General features: G+C 38.8%; 2 protein-coding genes across 3 annotated transcripts; one reads left to right on the forward strand and one right to left on the reverse strand.

Annotated features, from left to right (window-relative positions):
• Position 1: 1 nt before the first annotated feature.
• cdip1 (cell death-inducing p53 target 1) lies at positions 2-7,179 on the reverse strand. 2 transcript variants are annotated; one of them, XM_056753243.1, is made up of 5 exons: positions 5,834-7,179; positions 4,288-4,426; positions 3,149-3,322; positions 2,777-3,047; positions 2-2,377 (listed from the first exon to the last, which is right to left on the reverse strand). In XM_056753243.1, exons 2-5 carry the CDS (start codon positions 4,370-4,372, stop codon positions 2,266-2,268), a joined length of 642 nt encoding a protein of 213 aa, XP_056609221.1. In that variant the 5' UTR covers positions 4,373-4,426; positions 5,834-7,179; the 3' UTR covers positions 2-2,265. The 2 variants fall into 2 exon arrangements, with proteins under 2 accessions (XP_056609221.1, XP_056609220.1); XM_056753242.1 differs by having other exon boundaries at positions 5,972-7,167.
• A 2,928-nt stretch (positions 7,180-10,107) lies between these two features.
• LOC130425874 (vascular cell adhesion protein 1-like) lies at positions 10,108-21,067 on the forward strand. The gene is made up of 12 exons (XM_056752298.1): positions 10,108-10,374; positions 10,462-10,791; positions 11,251-11,487; positions 12,835-12,850; positions 13,980-14,110; positions 14,387-14,653; positions 14,741-15,070; positions 15,528-15,764; positions 18,707-18,973; positions 19,200-19,532; positions 19,610-19,858; positions 20,673-21,067. Exons 1-12 carry the CDS (start codon positions 10,314-10,316, stop codon positions 20,678-20,680), a joined length of 2,466 nt encoding a protein of 821 aa, XP_056608276.1. The 5' UTR covers positions 10,108-10,313; the 3' UTR covers positions 20,681-21,067.
• Positions 21,068-21,719: the final 652 nt, after the last annotated feature.

Below are 21,719 nucleotides of genomic sequence, written 5' to 3' on the forward strand. Positions count from 1 at the left end.
ATTGTCAAGTTTGTCCATTTATTTCCTCAAATAATAATCAGTCAGTATATTTAGTTTTACATATACATTGGAGATTTCAGTTTAGCATTGCATGTGCCACAGATTATTCTCAAGGCATCTATCTACAGTTGCTTCATTCTGGTAACACAAGCTTGACATTAACTCTGTCTGGCACAGCATCAAGTCACAAAGCATGTAGACCTAGTCAAGAGCATATTAAAGGGAGCCGGCCTGGATTGTGCAAGTAAACCCTATGAACATGCATACATATTTACTGGAGATTATTCTACAATAATCAGACGTAGAAGTAGAAGGTAGAGATCATGTATCTGTTATGAAATTATGGCTCATGGCTTGCAGGTTGAGGGTTAGTTACGGTTAGAGTTGCTATGAAGCAAGTAAAAATGAGGTAAAAAAACATACAAAGGTACATGTTTATATGTAAAGGTTTAAACACTATTGAAAGATTCGGTGTTGACTCAACAGATCTGGTTCAAGAAAACAATCATATATGGTCACACAGTGGGTTTGTGCACATTTACACAGAAAGAACTCTATTTTTTCTTTATGATTAAGACTACAGGAGAAGTCTGATGTTTTAATAGTCAGATTGTCTGATAGAGAAACAGAATATGACCTTGTCTGAATCTCCGTGTTGAAAGCAGTACACAACATTCATTAATACAATATTCAGATATATAGTGTCTCAGCACTGCTGATGTAGATTCTTTTGAAAAACAATGCCATGAATAACATCTTTTAGACAGGACGGAATATTTGTAATTTTTAACTGTATTCTGCATCCAGGACAAACAGTTATTGTGAATCGAGCTGATGCACTTTTAAAATAAAGGTGCTACAAAAGGTTCTACACAGCTATGCCATGGAAGAACCATTTCATGGATGGTAAAGCCATGGCATCAGGAAGCACCTAAGAGTGTAGGTCAGCACTTTTTGGATGATCCCAAAATATTCATCTTCAAAACATTTCCACATAAGAAACAACTTGGCAGAAATGACAAGGATAAATCCCAAAGATGAAACATTCCGATCATTCCAGAGAAATGGGACAATCATCTCTTTATATCCCTGTGGCCTGTTGCACACAGTGAACAGTAAATCTCTTTTGAGTTCTGAATCTCAGTGTAGCAGGCAGCACAGCGTGATGCGTTGAGCTTAGAGCACTGGAGGGACATATGGCCCAATGAAACACTGTGAAAGATTACAGTGATGTCATGCAGCGGTCTTCAACATGCTGGAGAATTCCAACAGCAAGCAGATTTAAATAACCTGTACCAAGACGTCCTCTCTCTTTTGAGGAAACAACTTCACTAGGTTCAAGTAAAGCAAAAAACAAACCTCAGCGGTCCTGACCAAAATTAACATTACAAATGATGCTTATCTGCAAGTCTCACAGCTTTCATCTTCTGTTGCTTAGTGACAACGCAGACAGCGAGTATAGTGGTTCAAGAAGAACCACTGAAGCTATAATTTTGATTCACAGTTTAAAAGGAAATGTGTATTTGACCCTAACATGAACTACATTGTATTAACACACTATAAGCTTTACTGATCTATCAATGAAGCTCATTGAGTAAAAGAAACCCTATGTTTTAAATGAACCAGATCTACACAATAATGCATATTACATCAAGTGAACTGGAAACAAATATTACCAACAAACAAAGGTTAAAGAAAAAAACGTTCACATTTGCATAAGATGACAAATACAGAGAAAACTTATTTTCACAGGAAAAAGCAACGTTACTCTAGGACTTTAATAATAGTCTCATTCAAAGACCTCCATTTTTACATGTTAAAATAATGCATAAAAACAACAGCTCCTACAGTAACAATAAAACAATACTGACCTGAAGTGAAATTCAGTTTTACTACTCTGTAATATTGACATACGAGCTTGTTAAAAGTTATCATTTCACATATTCTCTAAACTCGTAGACTTTGTTGCTAAAATAAAAAACATAATAGTCCTTTAATGACTCAATGTTATCATTTTGCATATAATATGTTTCTCATTCCTTCCTTTATCATCTGCTAGACAGAGCTGCTTCATTTGACAGATTTTAGCCTCAAACTACATTGTAGTCTCAGTACATTAAGAGTGAGATTTGATAGTTATATAAAGTGAGAAGTGACAAGAAATATGGGCCGGAAAAGAAAAATATGGGTATTGGACGGAAAAGAAAGTAAGTTGTAAACCCACCAGACTGAGGTCACAGGACGATTGTTGTCAGCATATAAATGTTAGCATATTCGCTTGTATGTGTAAATATAGCCCTTGCAGTTCGGGCAAGTATGTGTCACATCCTTGAGCTCGTCAATCATGCAGGGGATCAAGCAACAGCCCAGATCACAACTGCAAAACAAAGAAATAAACAACATGCTGTCAATTGTGAGAGATCCAAATGGTGAATTTCTTAGCCAATAGCATTACAAAAAAAGAATAGAAATCGCATTTGGATTAGCCCCTTCGACAATGCAGCTCATTTAAATGATGATATTTTTGCATATTTTGTTCAAATTTTTTATTTTTATAGATAATTTCTTTACAGCTTATTTCCAACAATGCACATTGTGCAAAGCCCAACATAAATAAAACGGAACTAAATAAGCTGAGATAAGAGAAAGTATTTTAACATTGAATAGCACGCATCGCCTTCAATTCTACAGAATGTCACACTGACATCATATTCTCTCAAAGAGACAAAGACGGACGTTCATCAAATCATACCCTTGCCGCTCTATTCACACTTACCCGACAAAGAAGCAGAACAGACAGAAGAGGGTATTCATGAGGCCAATGTCATGGGTGATGCGGGTGACGATGGGCTGCTGGCAGTGCGGACACAGGGTTTCCACTGGAGCTGACTGAAACATCTCCCCCTGCATAACGGTCACAGTGGTGGCTGCGCCAGGAGAGGTGAGAACCGTGGCTGTGTGACCCGGAGCAAAGTGACTGGGCCCCGGACCATAGTGCTCCACTCCCACTGTATGAGGAAAATGCCCAGGGGGAGCGTAGTAACCACCTGCAGCGTGGAAGATATAGCGATAATAAATTTCTAAGCACAAAATATATGCTGAAAACAACTGTCCTTTGGAATAACGAAAAGGTGAAAGGTAAACCCACCATAGGGATGCTGCATGTGCATTGGTACAGCCATAGGCTTAGGCGTTGCGCTCTCGCCTGGCACATGCGGTGGAACAAACCCAGGCTGTAGAATGGCTTCATAAGGTGGAGGTCCGTATTCTGGAGGCAGGGGGTGGCCCTGCGGCGGTCCTGTCATTACTGGAGCACTGGCTCCTGATGAAAAACATGATGTGTCAAAATTAATGAAAGAAATCACAGACATCCAGAATCCCACCCTGAATCAGGGACCACTAGTGAGAATGCTTATATTTTGCAATCTATTCTATTTTCTAAACAAAATATTAAGTATATACTTCGTTTACCCAGCAGAAAGTATTTTTTTTTCGATAAAGTCTATAAAATATTGTTTCTAAGTTTATAAACCATGTTATACCAGTATGTCCGCCTTTGTAAATGAGTTAAAATGATCAATATCACAAAGCTGCAATTGATTTTGTAACCTAAAAAAATAGCGTTTACTCACCCTCTTGTCATTTCAAACCTGTATGACTTTCTTTCTTCTGCACAACACAAAAGAAGATATTTTAAAGAATGTTGGTAACTGAGCAACAGTAGTACCCATTGACTTAGAACAGAAGTGAAAGTTTGGTTGCCGACGTTCTTCAAAATATCTTTTATGCTCTTCAGAAAAAGGTCATACAGGTTTAAAATGAAAAGGGTTATTGAAGCATGACAGAATTTCCATTTTTGGGTGACTGTCCCTTTAAATATTGTTTATTGTAAACATTCTTCAAGCTCCATGAAAATATTTTTTCCATGTTTAACTGAAAACATTGTAGATTTTCTTTGGTCTCAGACTTTTGCATCCCACTTTAAGTCTAACAGCATTTTACACACTGCAGTTTCGTTAATACATTATAGTCTGGCAACAACATTTGACAGTGCCATGTTGTGAGCAAGTAGAAATTAGAGTGCTCTTTAAAAGAAAATGCATTTCTTCTCTATAGAAAGGATGTGAATAGAGGGATTTTATAGTCACAATGGTTTTCTTCAAAGCAATATACCTTCATTTTTGAAACGGTTGATGGGAAAACATACGTATATACTGTATACTATACTATTAAAGAAAATTATTTCAAAAGACCAAACAGATGAGGAAAAATACTGTAGGAATTTACCAGAAACTGGAGGTTGTCCATTTTTCTCCTCGAGAAGAGGGGCATTTGGGCCCCCTGGATAAGGAGGAGGGGGGTCACTGGACATGTTAGTTCCCTTGACGGGTGCTAGAGAAGAGAGCTCTGCTCAAACTGCCTGTTTCTGTGGTGAACACAAACATGACGGATGGTTCAGTATCCATACAGTGTAACCTGAGCTCCATATATGACTACTGGCACAGTCAGATATCACTGAGCAGATGCACACAACACCCTCATTTTCTGAGCCCACTAATAATGAATAATGAATGACATGTTTGCTTTGCACTTAAAAAAAATAATTTTCACCGGCGAAAGCCATATGGCTCTCAGCTACAGAAATGAGTCAGTAGACCACAGACAATGTACTGTGTACATAATTCGACCCATATCAGAAAGAAAGGAAGGAAGGAAATAAGGAAGGAAGGAAGAAAGAAAGATGGGAGGGAGGGAGGGAGGGAGGGAGGGAGGGAGGGAGGGAGGGAGAAAAAAAAGAAAGAAAGAAAGAAAGAAAGACAGAAACAAACAAGGTGGTGAAGGAAACTGGATAATCTTATTTGGACGCCAAATTAAAGTATGTCTTTATTTTTACAATAACTAAGAAGTCTGTCACTTTATTGACATAGACAATAATTAATCCTTAACTACAGTAAAATCATATATGTGTACATAAGCAGTTAAGAAAACACATCCAACCCATATATAGAGTCATTTTAATTTAGTAAAAGACTGAAGTTAATATTTATAGGTGTGACCCCTTCACAACTCACATGAACGAGTGTCATTACATCTTCATGTAATTTGCATGTAATTAAACTAAAATAATCCTCAATAGCCAATAAAAAGCAGGAAATGCAAAAATGCAGGCACGTGATTGCAACTATATCTAGATCATATAAATGTGGCTTCTGTCGTATCAGTTTATGTGTTGAGTGTAACATGTATTCCCAATAAACGAGCTCTGTTGTTTACGATAACCAAGATTGGCAGCTAACGTTATCTATAATGCTTTGGTTGTTGACGTCATCTCATCTCATACACGAGTGTGTCACTGGGGCATTTGAGGTGTTTGTTCTCGTCTTTTCTAGAGTGGTGTGCAGCGATTATCTAACCTCAGATTCATCCCAGATAGCAGCACGGGTTACATAACTTCTCTGTACTCTGTACTGTCACTATTACGTCACTTTATGTGTGTGTGAACAACCTTTACGTAACTTAAATTGCTTTAAGTGTCATAAATAGTTGGCTTTGTCATATATCATACTTTGGGGGTGGAGTTCACCTAAAAATACGCCCACGCTTCTACACTGCGCCCAAATATAGCACGCAAGTGTAGTGTGTGACCGTCTCTATCGCTTTGTTGCGATCACCATTCATCCCAGTAAAACCCAGTAAAAGAGCCTGATTAGCTTACACAGTTCACTGCTTTTTAGGCACATTAAGACAATAACAGAAGTATGACCAATCTAAAGCTATATAGCAGTCAGAGTGTACATCATACAGGTTGAAATATGTATAGAAAGATCAATACCGTAAGCAATAAAAATCCCTTGGCTCACATCACTGATTCTAACACAGGCCTCAGTCAAAAACACACCGATGGCTCCAATAGCGTTACCACGACAACGCTATAAAACGCGTAATGACCACGGAGGGAAAGCGTCGTTACCTCTATCCCTTAAGTTGATAAAGATGTCGGGTCGAAGAACTCTTCCAGTGTTTTCAGACCATACGTTAGCGTTTGTGGCCCCACTTTCCCATTAACATCCGCTGCTGGCTGGGTAGGATTTGACGTAAACATGGAAGATGGGAGGCGAATGAGGCACACATTTGTGGATAACACGTTTCCTACTATGGCCAGGGATTGGTTCATAAACATTAATTACGTTACGTGAGTCGATGTTTCAGCAAAGACGTGGTTGCGTAATTAATATTCATGAGCTACGCCTTCGTGGTAGTGGGGCAATTTCGTGATGCTCGGGTGCATATTGTAATTGTGAGACTTATTTGAATGTTTGGTGGTTTATCACAAATGCCAACGTGCGAGCAAAGGGTTTAATATATTTTATCAATAATTTGTGAAGTAGTATTTTGTTTTCATTTAAATCTCTAAATGCAGGAGAAAGTGGGTATCAGTCACACGATAAATAATTTATAGGCGCGTGTGGAGTGTTTAATTTAACATGCTACTGAGACGATAACACTAAATGTTTTAGGGACTACCACGATTTGTCACTGAGGACAAGACTTGCGAAAATTATACAAGGATTTAATATAGCATATACAGAAATCGTTTTATTACAGTAACAATAGTTTAACGTGGTATTTGTAGTAAACCGCGGCTATACAAGTGGTAAACCATCCAAAAACGTTTAGTTTTATTATAAGAAATTACAATTTCCTAACTATAAATTTGAGTAATCTTCGCCTTTAAAAGAATTCACAAAATCTAATGTTTCACTGAAGTATACCACTTGAAAGTGATGGGAAGTAACGATGTATTAAATGATTAGTAAATTATTTCACTTATATACCATTCCTATTTACATTTCTCATGTCACAAAGTATGTATAGAAATTGTCCAGTCATGGCTTCCTGTCAAGAAAATATGAGGCAACACAAAATTGATCACAATGGTTAAAACCTAAGAAAGTCTGTTGTTATGGTTTTTGTTTCTACAATGACAGGGCGTGGTCCCCATGATGCTGTTTTTACATGAAATACCCACGTGTCATTAAGTGGTTACATGTATCCATTTGGTAGAAGCTTTAGGCAAACAAGCTATACCTTTTATTTTATCAGTATGATCCCTTAAATCAACCCCATGGCCTTTACGTTGTTTACATATGTTCTTATCCCAAATGATCTAAAAGTTAAAGTCAGATAAAAAGATTGCTTAATCCTTACCCCTTATGTACAACCACTACTATATATATCATATGATGGTGATATATTTATATAAACATATTTAAAAGTACATCGGGTGAGTGGTTTATATTGATGATTATGTCTACTTTGTACAGAACAGATATTAGACGTGGTTGCATCGTTTTCGTTGCTTTTACACCCCTGTGACCAGATGATGTCGCCAGTGCGCCGCATATTGAGCATATTTAGCCATAATCATTTTGAGATAACCAAGGCAAAGAAGGCATTGTTGTGAAATGTTTTCTAGATTTAATGAGACAGTAACTCTCAATATCTTTTAACTTTGAAACAATTGGTCTCAACTTTAAGCTTGTGAAACAAAAAGTATGTTTTTTTGCCTTTGGTGTATTTTTTACCTATAGAAGTTTTATGAGGCACGTTGTGGTGACGACGGACGCTTCGCTGCAGAAGTGGGGTGCAGTGTGCAACGGGCATGCAGTAGCAGGGCACTGGACGGGCCCCCGTCTGCGCTGGCATGCAATTGCCTAGAGTTGTGGGCTGTGCGGCTTGCGATGAGAAGGCTACGGCCTCTAGCGCAGGGCCAGCACGTGTTGGTCCTCCGGGACAGCACGACAGCCGTAGCGTACATCGCCAGGGTGGCGTACGCTCACGGCAGCTAACACAACTTGCCCTACGCCTCCTCCTGTGAAGTTAGCAGGTGATCCGCTGCTTGCGGGCCACACACATCCCAGGCAAACTGAACCAGACAGCCGCCGCGCTATCTCGTCAGTATACGCCTAGCGGAGAGTGGCGACTCCACCCCCGGTCCAGCTCATTTTGGTGCTGTTCGGACAGGCACATATAGAACTCTTTGCCTCCCGCGACGCCACCCATTGTCTGTTCTGGTACTCCCTGACCAAGGCCCCCCTCGGCACGGATGCCCTGGCGCTCAGCTGACGGGCGGAAGCTGAGTCGTTATCACCACTCATCACGACTTAGTCGATGGAAAGTTTCTAGGGCAACACAAGCTGGTCACCAGGTTCCTAAGGAGCGCGAGAGGGCGGAATCCGCCTCATCTCCGCTCCATACCCTCTTGGACCCTAACGTGGATCCAAGATCCCTTCGGAGGTTCCGATCTTCCTAACCTGAGTAAGACGGCCCCCCTGTTGGCGCTCAAGAGGGTAGGGGACCTCCGAGCATTCTCTGTGTCCCCGGATTGCCTTAAATTCGGCCCTGGTAACTCTCACGTTATCCTGAGACCCAGGCCCGGATACGTGCCCAAAGTTCCCACTACTCCCTTTCGGGACCAAGTGGTGAACTTGCAGGCCCTCCCCATTGGGGAGGAAGACCCAACCCCATCCGTGTTGTGTCCTGGACCACGCGCAGACACCTTCGCAAGGGTTAACAACCTTGGCGTAAACCCGGTGTCAGCCCACGACCTGCGTGGCAACACGTAGGACTGGCATCCGGGGGGGCGTATGCCTGCGAAAGCACCTTCCCACCCTCCAAGAGGTTGGGTCAGTGTGCTATCTACCTTTCTTCTTACCCAAACACATGGTTAAGAAACTGGTACCTCACCAACCTTCCTTCTTACCCAGACACTGGTTAAGAACAGACATTCCATCCATCACTAAGCAAGCACCCCCGGGGGTTGGCTGGGCAGAGCAGCCTTCCCCCTTAGGCCGGGATACCATATGAACTATCACAGATAGCTCTTACCGGACCTTGTGCTATCAGACGCAGTAACACCTCCCCGTGGGCTGTTCCGTCTGATATATCCTCATGGCAACGGTTCCCACACATGGTAACCCATGAGCTTCCCCAGGTGGGCCGCCACCTTGCGGTTAACTACCTTGTCCGCTCGTTCCATGCGTTCTCCTCCAAGGACGAGACCATACTTATATCTACCATATTCCTCCCCATGGGTAGGAGGTGGCCTCTGCAGCGCTTCTCTGATTAAAAGTTGCGCTCACCTGGTGTAAACCCGAGCCGGACGGCCTCTCGCCAGTCGAGAGCTAAGGCCCCGTCCGTGAAAGATTACCGGTCAGGGCTGTACCCATCTTTCTCCAAGAAAGCTCTGGGACCCCCCCGACCACCACACTGGAAGGTTACAGTTTCACGGAAGCTTCGAGCTGACACGCCCAGGCTTTTTACCGTCGCTTCGCTGAGATTGTGACGCGATACAGCATTGTGGCGTTTTCCATAGGCAATCCCATCTGTCACAACGTTGAGAGACCGACAGAAAGGGAACGTCTTGGTTACGTACGCAACCTAAGTTCCCTGATGAAGGGAACGAGATGTTGTGTCCCTTATGCCACAAACACGTATCGTATGCTGCTGCAGTCGTGAGAGGCTCTCAGGCTCTTCAGAACAAGAGGTAAATGAATGCTGCACGCCGGCTTCCTTTTATACCGGACATCCGGGGCGGAGACCAGCATGCAAATTTAATTCGCCAAATTTCATTAGCCTTTTCTATAGTAGTCAGAGTTGATTGGTTCTTAAGGGCGAACCCCATCTGTCGTTCTCGACACAACGTCTCGTTCCCTCCATCAGGGAACTGAGGTTACATACGTAACCAAGACGATCTGTACAGTGCATTTAGTGCATGCATGTCTTTTATCGTCATGTGTGTTTCCTGAATTCAAACCCTCGACCTTTGGTTTAAAACTTAGAACTTAAATTCCTTTTGATTCTGTTTTATGCCATTTAACAGCTAGTTGTATCCGTGAAAATTTTGTTTTGAAGATTACTCCAAATGTCAAGCAAAGAACATTCTCGGTAACTTAAATGTTAATGGCACTGGTACAGCACTATAAATAGAGCGTGGCCCTGCAGACCAGTGGTCAGTTACAATGTATCACAAGGTTTATTTTTGTGTTTGGTTGTATTCTGATTTTTGACTAATGTTTTCCATGCTCTACTGTTCTTCATATTTAGCAGGTACAAATGCTAAATGCCTTGTTGAGCTCAACCCACAGCGAGCTGTTGTGAAGTACGGCAGCTCTGTTTCAGTGGACTGTAGCACTCATGTCGCACATAATAGGATCGGGTGGGAAGCCAGTGAGGGATCAGTGTCCAAGAAGAGAGACCAGAATCTGATCACCTGGAGAGTGCCGAGCCTGACACGATGGGACATACAGCCAATGTGCTATATGAACTATGACAGATCACAATGTGAAAGATATCTTCATATCACTATTTACAGTAAGTTTTCTAGTCATTGTTCATAATGGGATTTAATTCTCAGAATATAATATCTACATGACTTGTGGTTCAAATCTTGCTTCACAGAGACTCCAGATAGCGTATCCATCAACACAGCTGATCACACAGGACCGATGACTGAAGGCTCCAGATATAAACTTCAGTGTGATGTTGTGAATGTGGCTCCTGTTCAGAATCTCATTGTGAAATGGTATAAAGGAGAAACTCTGATGCATAATGAGACCTTCACAGACCCCATCAAGACACCAGTGAATAAAACATCTATACTTCAGATCACTGCAGACAGAAGTGATGATGGAGTTCAGTACAGATGTGAAGCAGAGCTGGAACTGGGGGCAGAAGGACCTCAACCTCCTCCAGCAGTGACATCAGAACATATTCAGACGGCAGTAATATGTAAGTCTGATTTATTATTTACATTTTCATTCATGTATTTGGCAGATGCTTTTATCCAAAGTAACTGTACAGTGCATTTAGTGCATGCATGTCTTTTATCGTCATGTGTGTTCCCCCTGGAATCAAACCCTGGACCTTTGGGTTGCTTGCACTAATGTGTCATCTTTAATGAGTAAAAGGGCCTGACAGTTGTTTTTTGTGGAGCTTTACAGCACACAGCTAAAGCACACCCTGTGTATATAAAAAACGAATGTTATTCACTCCAGTCGTGAAAAAAGTATTGCAATTGTTATTGATAGAAGGGCCCTGATGATCATAATGGGATGCCTGGTTCACCATCACATGATTACCATCTGTAGACAGTTACCTTATATTTCTTGTATTTTATTAGTAAAAGTTGCTAATTTCATTCTATGACTGGGTGTTTTTTATTAAGATGTTCATTTTTGTCCTCATCAGACTCACCAGAACACATCAGTTTAGTGCAGACCATCGAAAAAAAAGATGGAGAGGTTAGTCTGAATTGTTCAGTGGCTGCAAACCCGTCTGCTACATACACCTGGAACTCAAAACATCTGAAAGAGACGAGAACCTCATCAGTGCTCTCATCCTCTACATTGAGTACAGGAAACTACACGTGCACTGCCAGAAACTTTCTAGGAAACTCTAGTAAAGTGTTTATCATCAATTCTGCAGGTGAGTTATTAAAACATCTCTGAAAAAATATGAACGTTTTGTTTCTTTAATATATTTAAAAGATCATTGGTCATTTTTCACATTGCATTCATCAGCTGAAAGCATTGAAGCTGATATCATGATATTGCTGTAGACATGCATTGTGGATTGTTTATATTTGTACTGTATCATCACTTCGTGTTTTAGTTCCACAGGTGACCGTTCCACAGTTGTAGTTTATATTTTGGTCCTTTGGCTGCTGGTTGCGTTAAGGATCATCAGTTAAAGGCGGGGTGTCCGATTTCTTATAGCTGTTGTTGATGTTCAAATCACCAAAACAGACACACCCCTACCCTCATCTTTCGCTCGACTAATCTCCATCCTGTAGACTGTGTGCCTTACTGCTGATTGGCTACAAGGTTGTTTTGGTACTCGGCCCGACTTTGTCTAAACAAGCAGACTTGTTCAGAATAAAATAGGACCCCCGCCTTTAATCAAGATGCAAAAGCATGAACCCAGAATTATCATTCCTCTTCGTTTTTAAAAGTGACTCTCTTTAAAATTGATAAAAACTGTTATGGATTATTTTGTAACTCATGGGTTGGATATGAATGTTTTCTGGATGGCCCGAGGCAGGTTTTATGATAAAAATTCATGTTAATATCTGACAGTCGCTTGTGGAAATCTCCTTATTGTTTAACATTGTGAGCCAATATGTGTTGCATAGTTTTCCTTTATTCTGTTTTGAAAGCTTTTGATGTATCACGACTGCTTTATAACAATGCACTTCATTGCATGTAAAAAGGTGGAAAAAATGTAAACGTATAAGCTTAAGAATAATTTTTCATTTATTTGTTAACACTGATTTACATTGCAAATGGTTTTTACAGAAAGAAAACGTCTGTGGGGTTTCTGAAAAATGAAGAATATGTTACTCATCATAACTTTGGGTTTTGATGTTTGTCACCTAATACATTTGTGATGTTTCTTTTTCAAAATTGTGGAGTGGAGTGATTAGTTATGCTTTAAGAAAACTGTAGACTATTTTAAGAGGTAAACATATCTGGTCCAGAAGCACTTCCATTTTAAACACAGCAACAACAAACACAACAACCAACATAACATTTAGAACTGAATCAGAATGTTAAATAAACATGTTTAGAATTGAATTATGTCAAATTTAGACTTTGTGGGAAGTGTTTTTGCTTGACATCTTACAAAGCTCTATGATGAGATCTTCATTTACAAAGAAAAATGTAAAAACCCCTTTTTTTTTTTAAATGGAGTTATATTATTATCTGGACTATAGAGAAAACTTTGTACATTGTTTATGTTTGTAGCATCTTTAATCCTGTTTTTTTGCCCAAGGCAGCCGCCAGACTGTGTAAGTATGCTGTTTAACAATCAATAAAAAATGTATTCAAGCTTTTAATGTAATTTTTCCTCATTCATTACTTCAACAAGATGAGAATCTGGATTAACAGAGTTATAAATTCATGGCAGTCGGGTTTCAAAGTTACTGCAGTTATAGAAAACAGGCTGCATTGTGCATGTATCTTGTAAGATCTAAACGTTAGAGGAAAACATTAATTGTTATGATTTTTAAATGAAGTCTTTATGTGTCTCTTTCTGCGTGTTCAATTCGATTTTTTGACATGGGGCGCAAAATTCCTGCCGGCGCCCTGATGATCCCTGAAATCAACCCCATGGCCTTTGCTTTGTTTACATATGTTCTTATCCCAAATGATCTAAAAGTTAAAGTCAGATAAAAAGATTGCCTAATCCTAGCCCCTTATGTACTACCACTACTATTTATATCATATGATGGTGATATATTTATATAAACATATTTAAAAGTACATCGGGTGAGTGGTTTATATTGATGATTATGTCTACTTTGTACAGAATAGATATTAGACGTTATTGCATCGTTTTCGTTGCTTTTACACCCAGTGACCAGATGATGTCGCCAGTGCGCCGCATATTGAGCATATTTAGCCATAATCATTTTGAGATAACCAAGGCAAAGAAGGCATTAATGTGAAATGTTTTCTAGATTTAATGAGACAATAACTCTCAATATCTTTTAACTTTGAAACAATTGGTCTCAACTTTAATCTTGTGCAGCAAAGTACAGTTTTTTGCCATATATTGTTCTATTGTCAGCTCTATTTTCCTGTGGTTACCAACAGGAAATTCGTTTTTTATTGTAGATAAAAAGTAAATTAAAATGTTACACAATATTTCTTGTTTGGTTTTACAATAGTTTTGTATGACGTAGCCTTTGGTTAATTTTTTACCTATAGACCTAATGCAATATAATTGTTTCATTTCTAGTTACTTTTGAGCTAGCTTGGTTTCCCTTCCTCTGTCTGTAGCTACTGTACAATTATTGCAAGACACTTCAGTGGAAGACACCCCTTGCAGTCAAAGAAGCTCAAACCATATATGGTTGGGGTTCGTTTGTGTAAAGCTCACGGATCTCAGTAGAATAAAAGTGTGCAGACTTGAAGAGATCAGTTGAGGGATCTATTTTCTTTAAAATTGTCGTCTGTTACATGTTTTCTGAACGCATACAACATGTTTCAATGTTTTTTTGGACTTTTTTGTCTCCCAGCCTTTGGTCTTTTAGTGAGTCTAACAGGTATGTTGACTTTAATTCCTATTTATTCTCTCTAATGCCATTTAACAGCTAGTTGTACCCATGAATTATTTGTTTTGAAGATTATTTCATGATCAATGTAACATGTTTATTTAATCCAAATGTCAAGCAAAGAACATTCTCAATAACTTAAATGTTTATGGCACTGGTACAGCACTATAAATAGAGCGTGGCCCTGCAGACCAGTGCAAGGTTTATTTTTGGTTTTTATCTGATATTTGATTGATGTTTTCCATGCTTACTGTTCTTCATATTTAGCAGGTACAAATGCTAAATGTCCTGTCGAGCTCCATCCACAGCGAGTTGTTGTGAAGTACGGCAGCTCTGTTTCAGTGAACTGTAGCACTAATATCACACATAATGGGATCGGGTGGGAAGCCAGTGTGGGATCAGTGCCCATGAAGACAGACCGGAATGTGATCACCTGGAGAGTGGCAAGCCTGACACGATGGGACACAACAGCAATGTGCTATATGAACTATGACAGATCACAATGTGAAAGAGATCTTCATATCACTATTTACAGTAAGTTTTCTAGTCATTGTTATTAATGGGATTTAATTCTCAGAATATAATATCTACATGACTTGTGGTTCAAATCTTGCTTCACAGAGACTCCAGATAGCGTATCCATCAACACAGCTGATCACACAGGACCGATGACTGAAGGCTTCACATATAAACTTCAGTGTGATGTTGTGAATGTGGCTCCTGTTCAGAATCTCATTGTGAAATGGTATAAAGGAGAAACTCTGATGCATAATGAGACCTTCACAGACCCCATCAAGACACCAGTGAATAAAACATCTATACTTCAGATCACTTCAGACAGAAGTGATGATGGAGTTCAGTACAGATGTGAAGCAGAGCTGGAACTGGGAGCAGAAGGACCTCAACCTCCTCCAGCAGTGACATCAGAACATATTCAGATGACAGTAATGTGTAAGTCTGATTTATTATTTACATTTTCATTTATGCATTTGGCAGATGCTTTTATCCAAAGTAACTGTACAGTGCATTTAGTGCATGCATGTCTTTTATCGTCATGTGTGTTCCCTGGAATCAAACCCTCAACCTTTTGGTTGCTTGCACTAATGTGTCATTTTTAATGAGTAAAAGGGCCTGACAGTTGTTTTTTGTGGAGCTTTACAGCACACAGCTAAAGCACACCCTGTGAATATGATAAACGAATGTTATTCACTCCAGTCGTGAAAAAAGTATTGCAATTGTTATTGATAGAAGGGCCCTGACGATCATAATGGGATGCCTGGTTCACCATCACATGATTACCATCTGTAAACAGTTACCTTATATTTCTTGTATTTTATCAGTAAAAGTTGCTAATTTCATTCTATGACTGGGTGTTTTTTATCAAGATGTTCATTTTTGCCCTCCTCAGACCCACCACAACACAACAGTTTAGTGCAGACCATCGAAAAAAAGGATGGAGAGGTTAGTCTGAATTGTTCAGTGGCTGCAAACCCGTCTGCTACATACACCTGGAACTCAAAACATCTGAAAGAGACGAGAACCTCATCAGTGCTCTCATCCTCTACATTGAGTCCAGGAAACTACACGTGCACTGCCAAAAACCTTCTAGGAGACTCTAGTAAAGTGTTTATCATCAATTCTGCAGGTGAGTTATTAAAACATCTCTGAAAAAATATAAACGTTTGGTTTCTTTAATATATTTAAAAGATCATTGGTCATTTTTCACATTGCATTCATCAGCTGAAAGCATTGAAGCTGATATCATGATATTGCTGTAGACATGCATTGTGGATTGTTTATATTTGTACTGTATCATCACTTCTTGTTTTTGTTCCACAGGTGACCGTTCCACAGTTGTAGTTTATATTTTGGTCCTTTGGCTGCTGGTTGCGTTAAGGATCATCATTTAAAGGCCGATTTCTCATAGCTGTTGTTGATGTTCAAATCACCAAAACAGACACACCCCTACCCCCATCTTTCGCTCGACTAATCTCCATCCTGTAGACTGTGCACCTTACTGCTGATTGGCTACAAGGTTGTTTTGGTACTCGGCCTGACTTTGTCTAAACAAGTGTAATTTGGAAATCAGACCCCCGCCTTTAATCAAGATGCAAAAGCATGTATCCAGAATTATCATTCCTCTTCGTTTTTAAAAGTGACTCTCTTTAAAATTGATAAAACCTGTTATGGATTATTTTGTAACTCATGGGTTTGATATAAATGTTTTGTTTGGATGGCGCGAGGCAGGTTTTATGATAAAGATTCATGTTAATATCTGACAGTCGCTTGTTGAAATCTCCTTATTGTTTAACATTGTGAGCCAATATGTGTTGCATAGTTTTTCTTTTTTCTGTTTTTTAAGCTTTTGATTTTTTTATAACTGCTTTGTAACAATGCACTTCATTGCATGTGAAAAGCTGGAAAAATTTAAACGTATAAGATTATGAATGATGTTGATCAATTGATTTATGAACACTGATTTACATTGTAAACGGTTTCTACAGAAAGAAAACGTCTGTGGAGTTTCTGAAAAAATTAAAATATGTTACTCATCATAACTTTTGATTTTGAATCAGAATGTTAAATAAACATGTTTAGAATTTAATTATGTCAAATTTAGACTTTGTGGGAAGTGTTTTTGCTTGACATCTTACAAAGCTCTATGATAAGATCTTCATTTACATAAAAAACACTGTTGATTGATTTAAATGGAGTTATGTTATTAACTGGACTAAAGAGAAAACTTTGTATATTGTTTATATTTGTAGCATCTTTAATCCTGTTTTTCTGCCGCCACACTTTCAAGGCTCGTCTTTATTTAGTGATGTGACATAGATTGAAGTTGTTGAATATGCACTGCACATATAAATGTGAGGGATTTTTTTTAAAGCTTACATGCTTGTGCAGAATAATAAACATTGTCTTTTTATTTTGAATTGCGTATTTACAGTATGTTTAGTGTGTGTGTGTTTGTTTTTTGTTGGAGTGAATGTTCTTGTGCAAACTCTTTTTATCTTTGACAACTAGTTTCAAATCACACATACAAAGTGTTAATGATGTTTGATTTTCACACTTATCATTTCCTGTAGATCAGGTCACTTTATCAGAATGAGTCTGTGAGTCTTTTGGATCTTTCATCCGGTATGCTGTTTAACAATCAATAAAAATGTATTCAAGCTTTCAATGTCATTTTTTTACTCATTCATTACCTCAACAAGATGAGAATCTGGATTAACAGAGTTATAAATCCATCGCAGTTGGGTTTCAAAGTTACTGCAGTTTTTGAAAACAGGCTGCATTGTGCATGTTTCTTGTAAGAACTAAACGTTAGAGGTAAACATTAAGTGTAATGATTTTTAAATGAAGTCTTTATGTGTCTCTTTTGTGTGCGTTTAACACAGTGACCTGTGAGACTTCCCCCTGCCAGAAATTTGTGACTGAGCACAGAGTGTTGTCATAGCAACCTCTCTGCTGTGAGGCATTTCAAGACAGCTTGCGCTGGAACTCAGTAGCTCTTGACCAAGATAAATGTATTGAAAAATATATAGAACACAAAAACACACGTGATATGGGAATAGAAACATACAATAACGGGATAAAAGAACAAATATTAGCAAATTGTTTAAATAAACAATATGAAATTAACAGAATAAAGCGGCTAAAGGATGCTATGCGCTGGTAATGTCTACAAACAGTTGCAAACATTTTCTACAAGATCTATTTTCCACAGAATTGGTTTTACACAATAAATGTAGTCCACTCAAACAAACAAACAATCATACATTATCACCTAGCTATTTTATAAACAAATCAATTCTCATGAAAATAAATATTAAAGTGCAGGCAAAGGGAAAGCTGATTTTAATGAGGCCCAGTGTTTCAATCCCCCCTCCGGACCCTTCAATACAGGGGAAGGCTTTTGTTAGCAGACACAGTTCACTGTTTTTAGTTGCCAAGCAAGACTTGACTTGGAATTCCTCTTGCCTCTGTGCCTGGACTACAGCAGATTTCAACCATTTCGAACAAAATGAAAAACATTCTTGTGTGGTTTCTTGGTATGTTCATTTTCGAAACAGGTAAAATGTTTTGGCAATCATGTGATGTTAAGTTGTTGTCTAACATTTTGGTTTGAGCTGGGAGAAAAAACTATTCAAGTTTAAATGATCAATGTACTGTTTATCTGTTTAAGATATTAGCTGGATTAGCTGGAAACATTTTGATTAATTATTCTTATTAAGAATAGGCATTTTACAGTAGATGCTAGGTTTCTGAACCAAAAAGAGTTAAAGATCAATGCGTTCGTTTAAAAATACCATTTTGGATAACTATACAAAGCATTTTTGTAAAATGCCTAAATTGTATCAAAATGTATTATATATTTATTTATTGTATGCATTTGAAGAGTTCAGCAGATAAGACAATAAAAGCATGATTTAAAAAAATCTATTGTCTGCTTTTGCAAATGAACTTTTGCAAATGTATGTTTATATGTTGAATTATTACTAGGTGTATATATGACATTTGTATAATATAGAAAACGACATTTGATGAGTCGTATATTGATGATATTATGATGGGTTTCTTCAGTGTCCGGTGACAGTTGCTCTCTAGAGATATCTCCCTCGAGAGTAGTTGTGAGATATGGGGATCCAGTGTCAGTGAGTTGTGTGGCTTCTCGTCCGGTACGCGTGCTGGGATGGGAGTCAGTCATTGGTGCATCGCATACACAACATGACCAGAGCGTTCAGTGGCGGGTTGATAGTTTGAATGACTGGATTGAGGAACCGATCTGCTATGGCGTGTTCTTCACTGCACCTAGACAGTGTGAAGAAAAACTAAACCTCGTTCTATACAGTAAGTACATTACTTTGTTTATTGCATTCTTCTATGAAATATATATTTTTAAAAATGTTGGTTACCAAACAGCACTGGCCACCATTGACTTCCATTGTACGGACACAAAACCAATGAGACATTTCTCTAAATATTTTCTTTTGTGTTCCACGGTGGATGAGTCCTATACAGGTTTTGAATGACACAAGGGTAAAAAGTTGATGGTGGATTTTTTATTTCCGCGCAGAGAAACCAGACAGCGTCTCTATAAGTTTAGTGAATCACACCAGTCCAGTGGTGGAAGGAAGAGAGTACCAGCTACAGTGTGAGGTGCACAACGTTGCCCCTGTCCAGTACCTTGCTTTACGCTGGTACAGAGGACAAACTGAGGTTTACAACCACTCCTTCTCAGAGTTAACACCTGCTACACCAGTGCAAGTCTCATCCACCCTACTGATAGTCCCAACAAGAGGTGAAGATGGAGTTCAGTACAGATGTGAAGCAGAGCTGGAACTGGGAGCAGAAGGACCTAAACCTCCTCCCACAGTGACATCAGAAGTTCTCAGCATTAATGTTCAATGTGAGTGAATATCTGCAACAATAAACCAAAGCTTCAGTCCAAAAAGTTTGAGGTCATCCGTGTTTTCTTTCACTCAGATCCCCCTGACTTCCCCAACCCTGGCGAGGAGATACTGGACATCAGTGATGGTGGAGAAGCAGTGCTGAATTGTGTTGCTGTGGGCAACCCCTCTCCTGAGTACACCTGGACCTCCTCAAACCTTCAGGAGGTTCATGATCAACAAGTTTTGACGGCGACAACTTTAGGCCCCGGGGCTTATACATGCACCGCATCCAATATCCTCGGGAAAAAGAGCAAAGAATTTATCATCAAGCACAAATCCAAAGGTGAGAAAGGTGCATTACATTTTTTGTTTTTCTCAAATAGAAATTTCGTGGAAACAGCATCGCTATGACTGCACAAAAGAATCTCAGTATGTGGAATTGCGTAAGGGGTGAAATTGGTCAACAGTTTGTGGACACTCCCTTGAAATTATCGGATTTAGCTTTTATCAGGAATTAACAGAAATCTCGGTATGTAGAAATGCTAAAGTGGTCAATAGTTTGTGGAAACTCCCATCAAATGATGGAATTGAGCTTTTATCAGGATTTAACAGGCGAATAAAATACCATCCAATGAGATGAGTGCTGTTTGGCGCTCTTATCGTACTGATACTCCTACAAGAAGATAAGACGTTCCACACATTTCTTATTCCAACAAAACAAGTTTCTCGTTTTCCTTGTGAACATTTATTCACATTCCTTTTCTTCACCCATTCCCATCAAATCTTGCAAATGTAGACATATTGAAAGTCTAAAAAGCTTCACACAGGGTTCGAATGGGCAGCACTTCATTTTTCTCACATTACATGTTGTAAGCTTGTGTTCATAACTTCTTGTCTTGGTTAACCAATAATATTACTATCACAAATAAAAAAACAATCAACCAGCATTAGCTGATCATAGGATGTGCATCACACTTTCATTACAGAACGTGTAAACAGGAACAAAATGTGTGAAGAACAGGAATTCCTGTAATGAAACAGTTGGCCTGTGGTGCCTCCTCTGTTGCAAGAGAACAGGCCATAATCACTTTTCGTAAACCAGTTGACAGTTTTGCTTTACATATCTGCCATTGACCATGAATATGTTTTTATCACAGGTGTTTAAGTCTATAGACCGTCAGAACAAATGGAAGATGCACAAATTCACCCGGTGTGCTCAGGACTTTCTGAACACGGAGGTTCAAAATCTAGCTTGACTTTAGAACATAGAAGGTTTTTATTTGCCTGATGCCTTATTTACATTTACGTTATGTTTAGGACTCTCTTTTTTCAGGGGTTTTGTAAAATGTGAGAGTCAATCCTATACAGTATATTTGTAAGGTGTAAAAACAGTTTTCCTAGAAAGAGCTATTTTAACAGTTTCAACTGTGATGATTTAAACATTGTATGTTTGTTTTATAGATATTAATTCACATAATAATAAAATAATATAATGAACATAGTATGATTCTGAATTTTTGTTCCTGAATGCCAATAAACATTTAATTTTACACTCTTGGGTACTGTGTTATTTGTTCTTGAAAACTAGTAAGAGCAATTTCTAGAACAAAATCCTAATCCTTTTAGAGAAAATAGGATATCTAGTATACACTTATATTTATCATATTCACATGTGATTGAATCCACCAAAATTGTACACTTTATACAGTACAGAATTTATGTAATAACAACTGATTGTTTTAACATAGTACGCAAGCTAGAGCTTTAAAAGCAACCGGAGTTCAAGGGCTTCTGTAAGAAAGAAGAATTAAATCTCTGAAAGCTACACTTTACAACATACCACTTCTGCCTGAAAATAGCCCGTCAAATGATAAATCTTTTTAAAGTAATGATGAACAGACACTTCTATTATCTACAGGAAATTCACGTGCTGACAGTACCAATTCTTTTTTTAAGTTTTGCACAACAAGATCAGATAAAGTGTTGATTTGAATAAAGTGTAGCACTGAAGCATCTGTTATCTTTCTTTTGCACTTCACGTGTGCTTAACTTTGGCACCACCTGGCGGCCTTCTTTTTAGCTATTGCATGGTTATTTGACGGCTCCATCTAGTGGGTGTCTGAACTTGACTTAATGTTTCATGACATGAGCCCAGGGTGTCTAAAAAAATCATTCACAGATTATACCAATAGTTAAATTACCTC

The sequence above is a fragment of the Triplophysa dalaica genome, chromosome 7 (genome assembly GCF_015846415.1).
Source record: "Triplophysa dalaica isolate WHDGS20190420 chromosome 7, ASM1584641v1, whole genome shotgun sequence".
In the NCBI taxonomy this organism is placed as follows: Eukaryota; Metazoa; Chordata; class Actinopteri; order Cypriniformes; family Nemacheilidae; genus Triplophysa; species Triplophysa dalaica.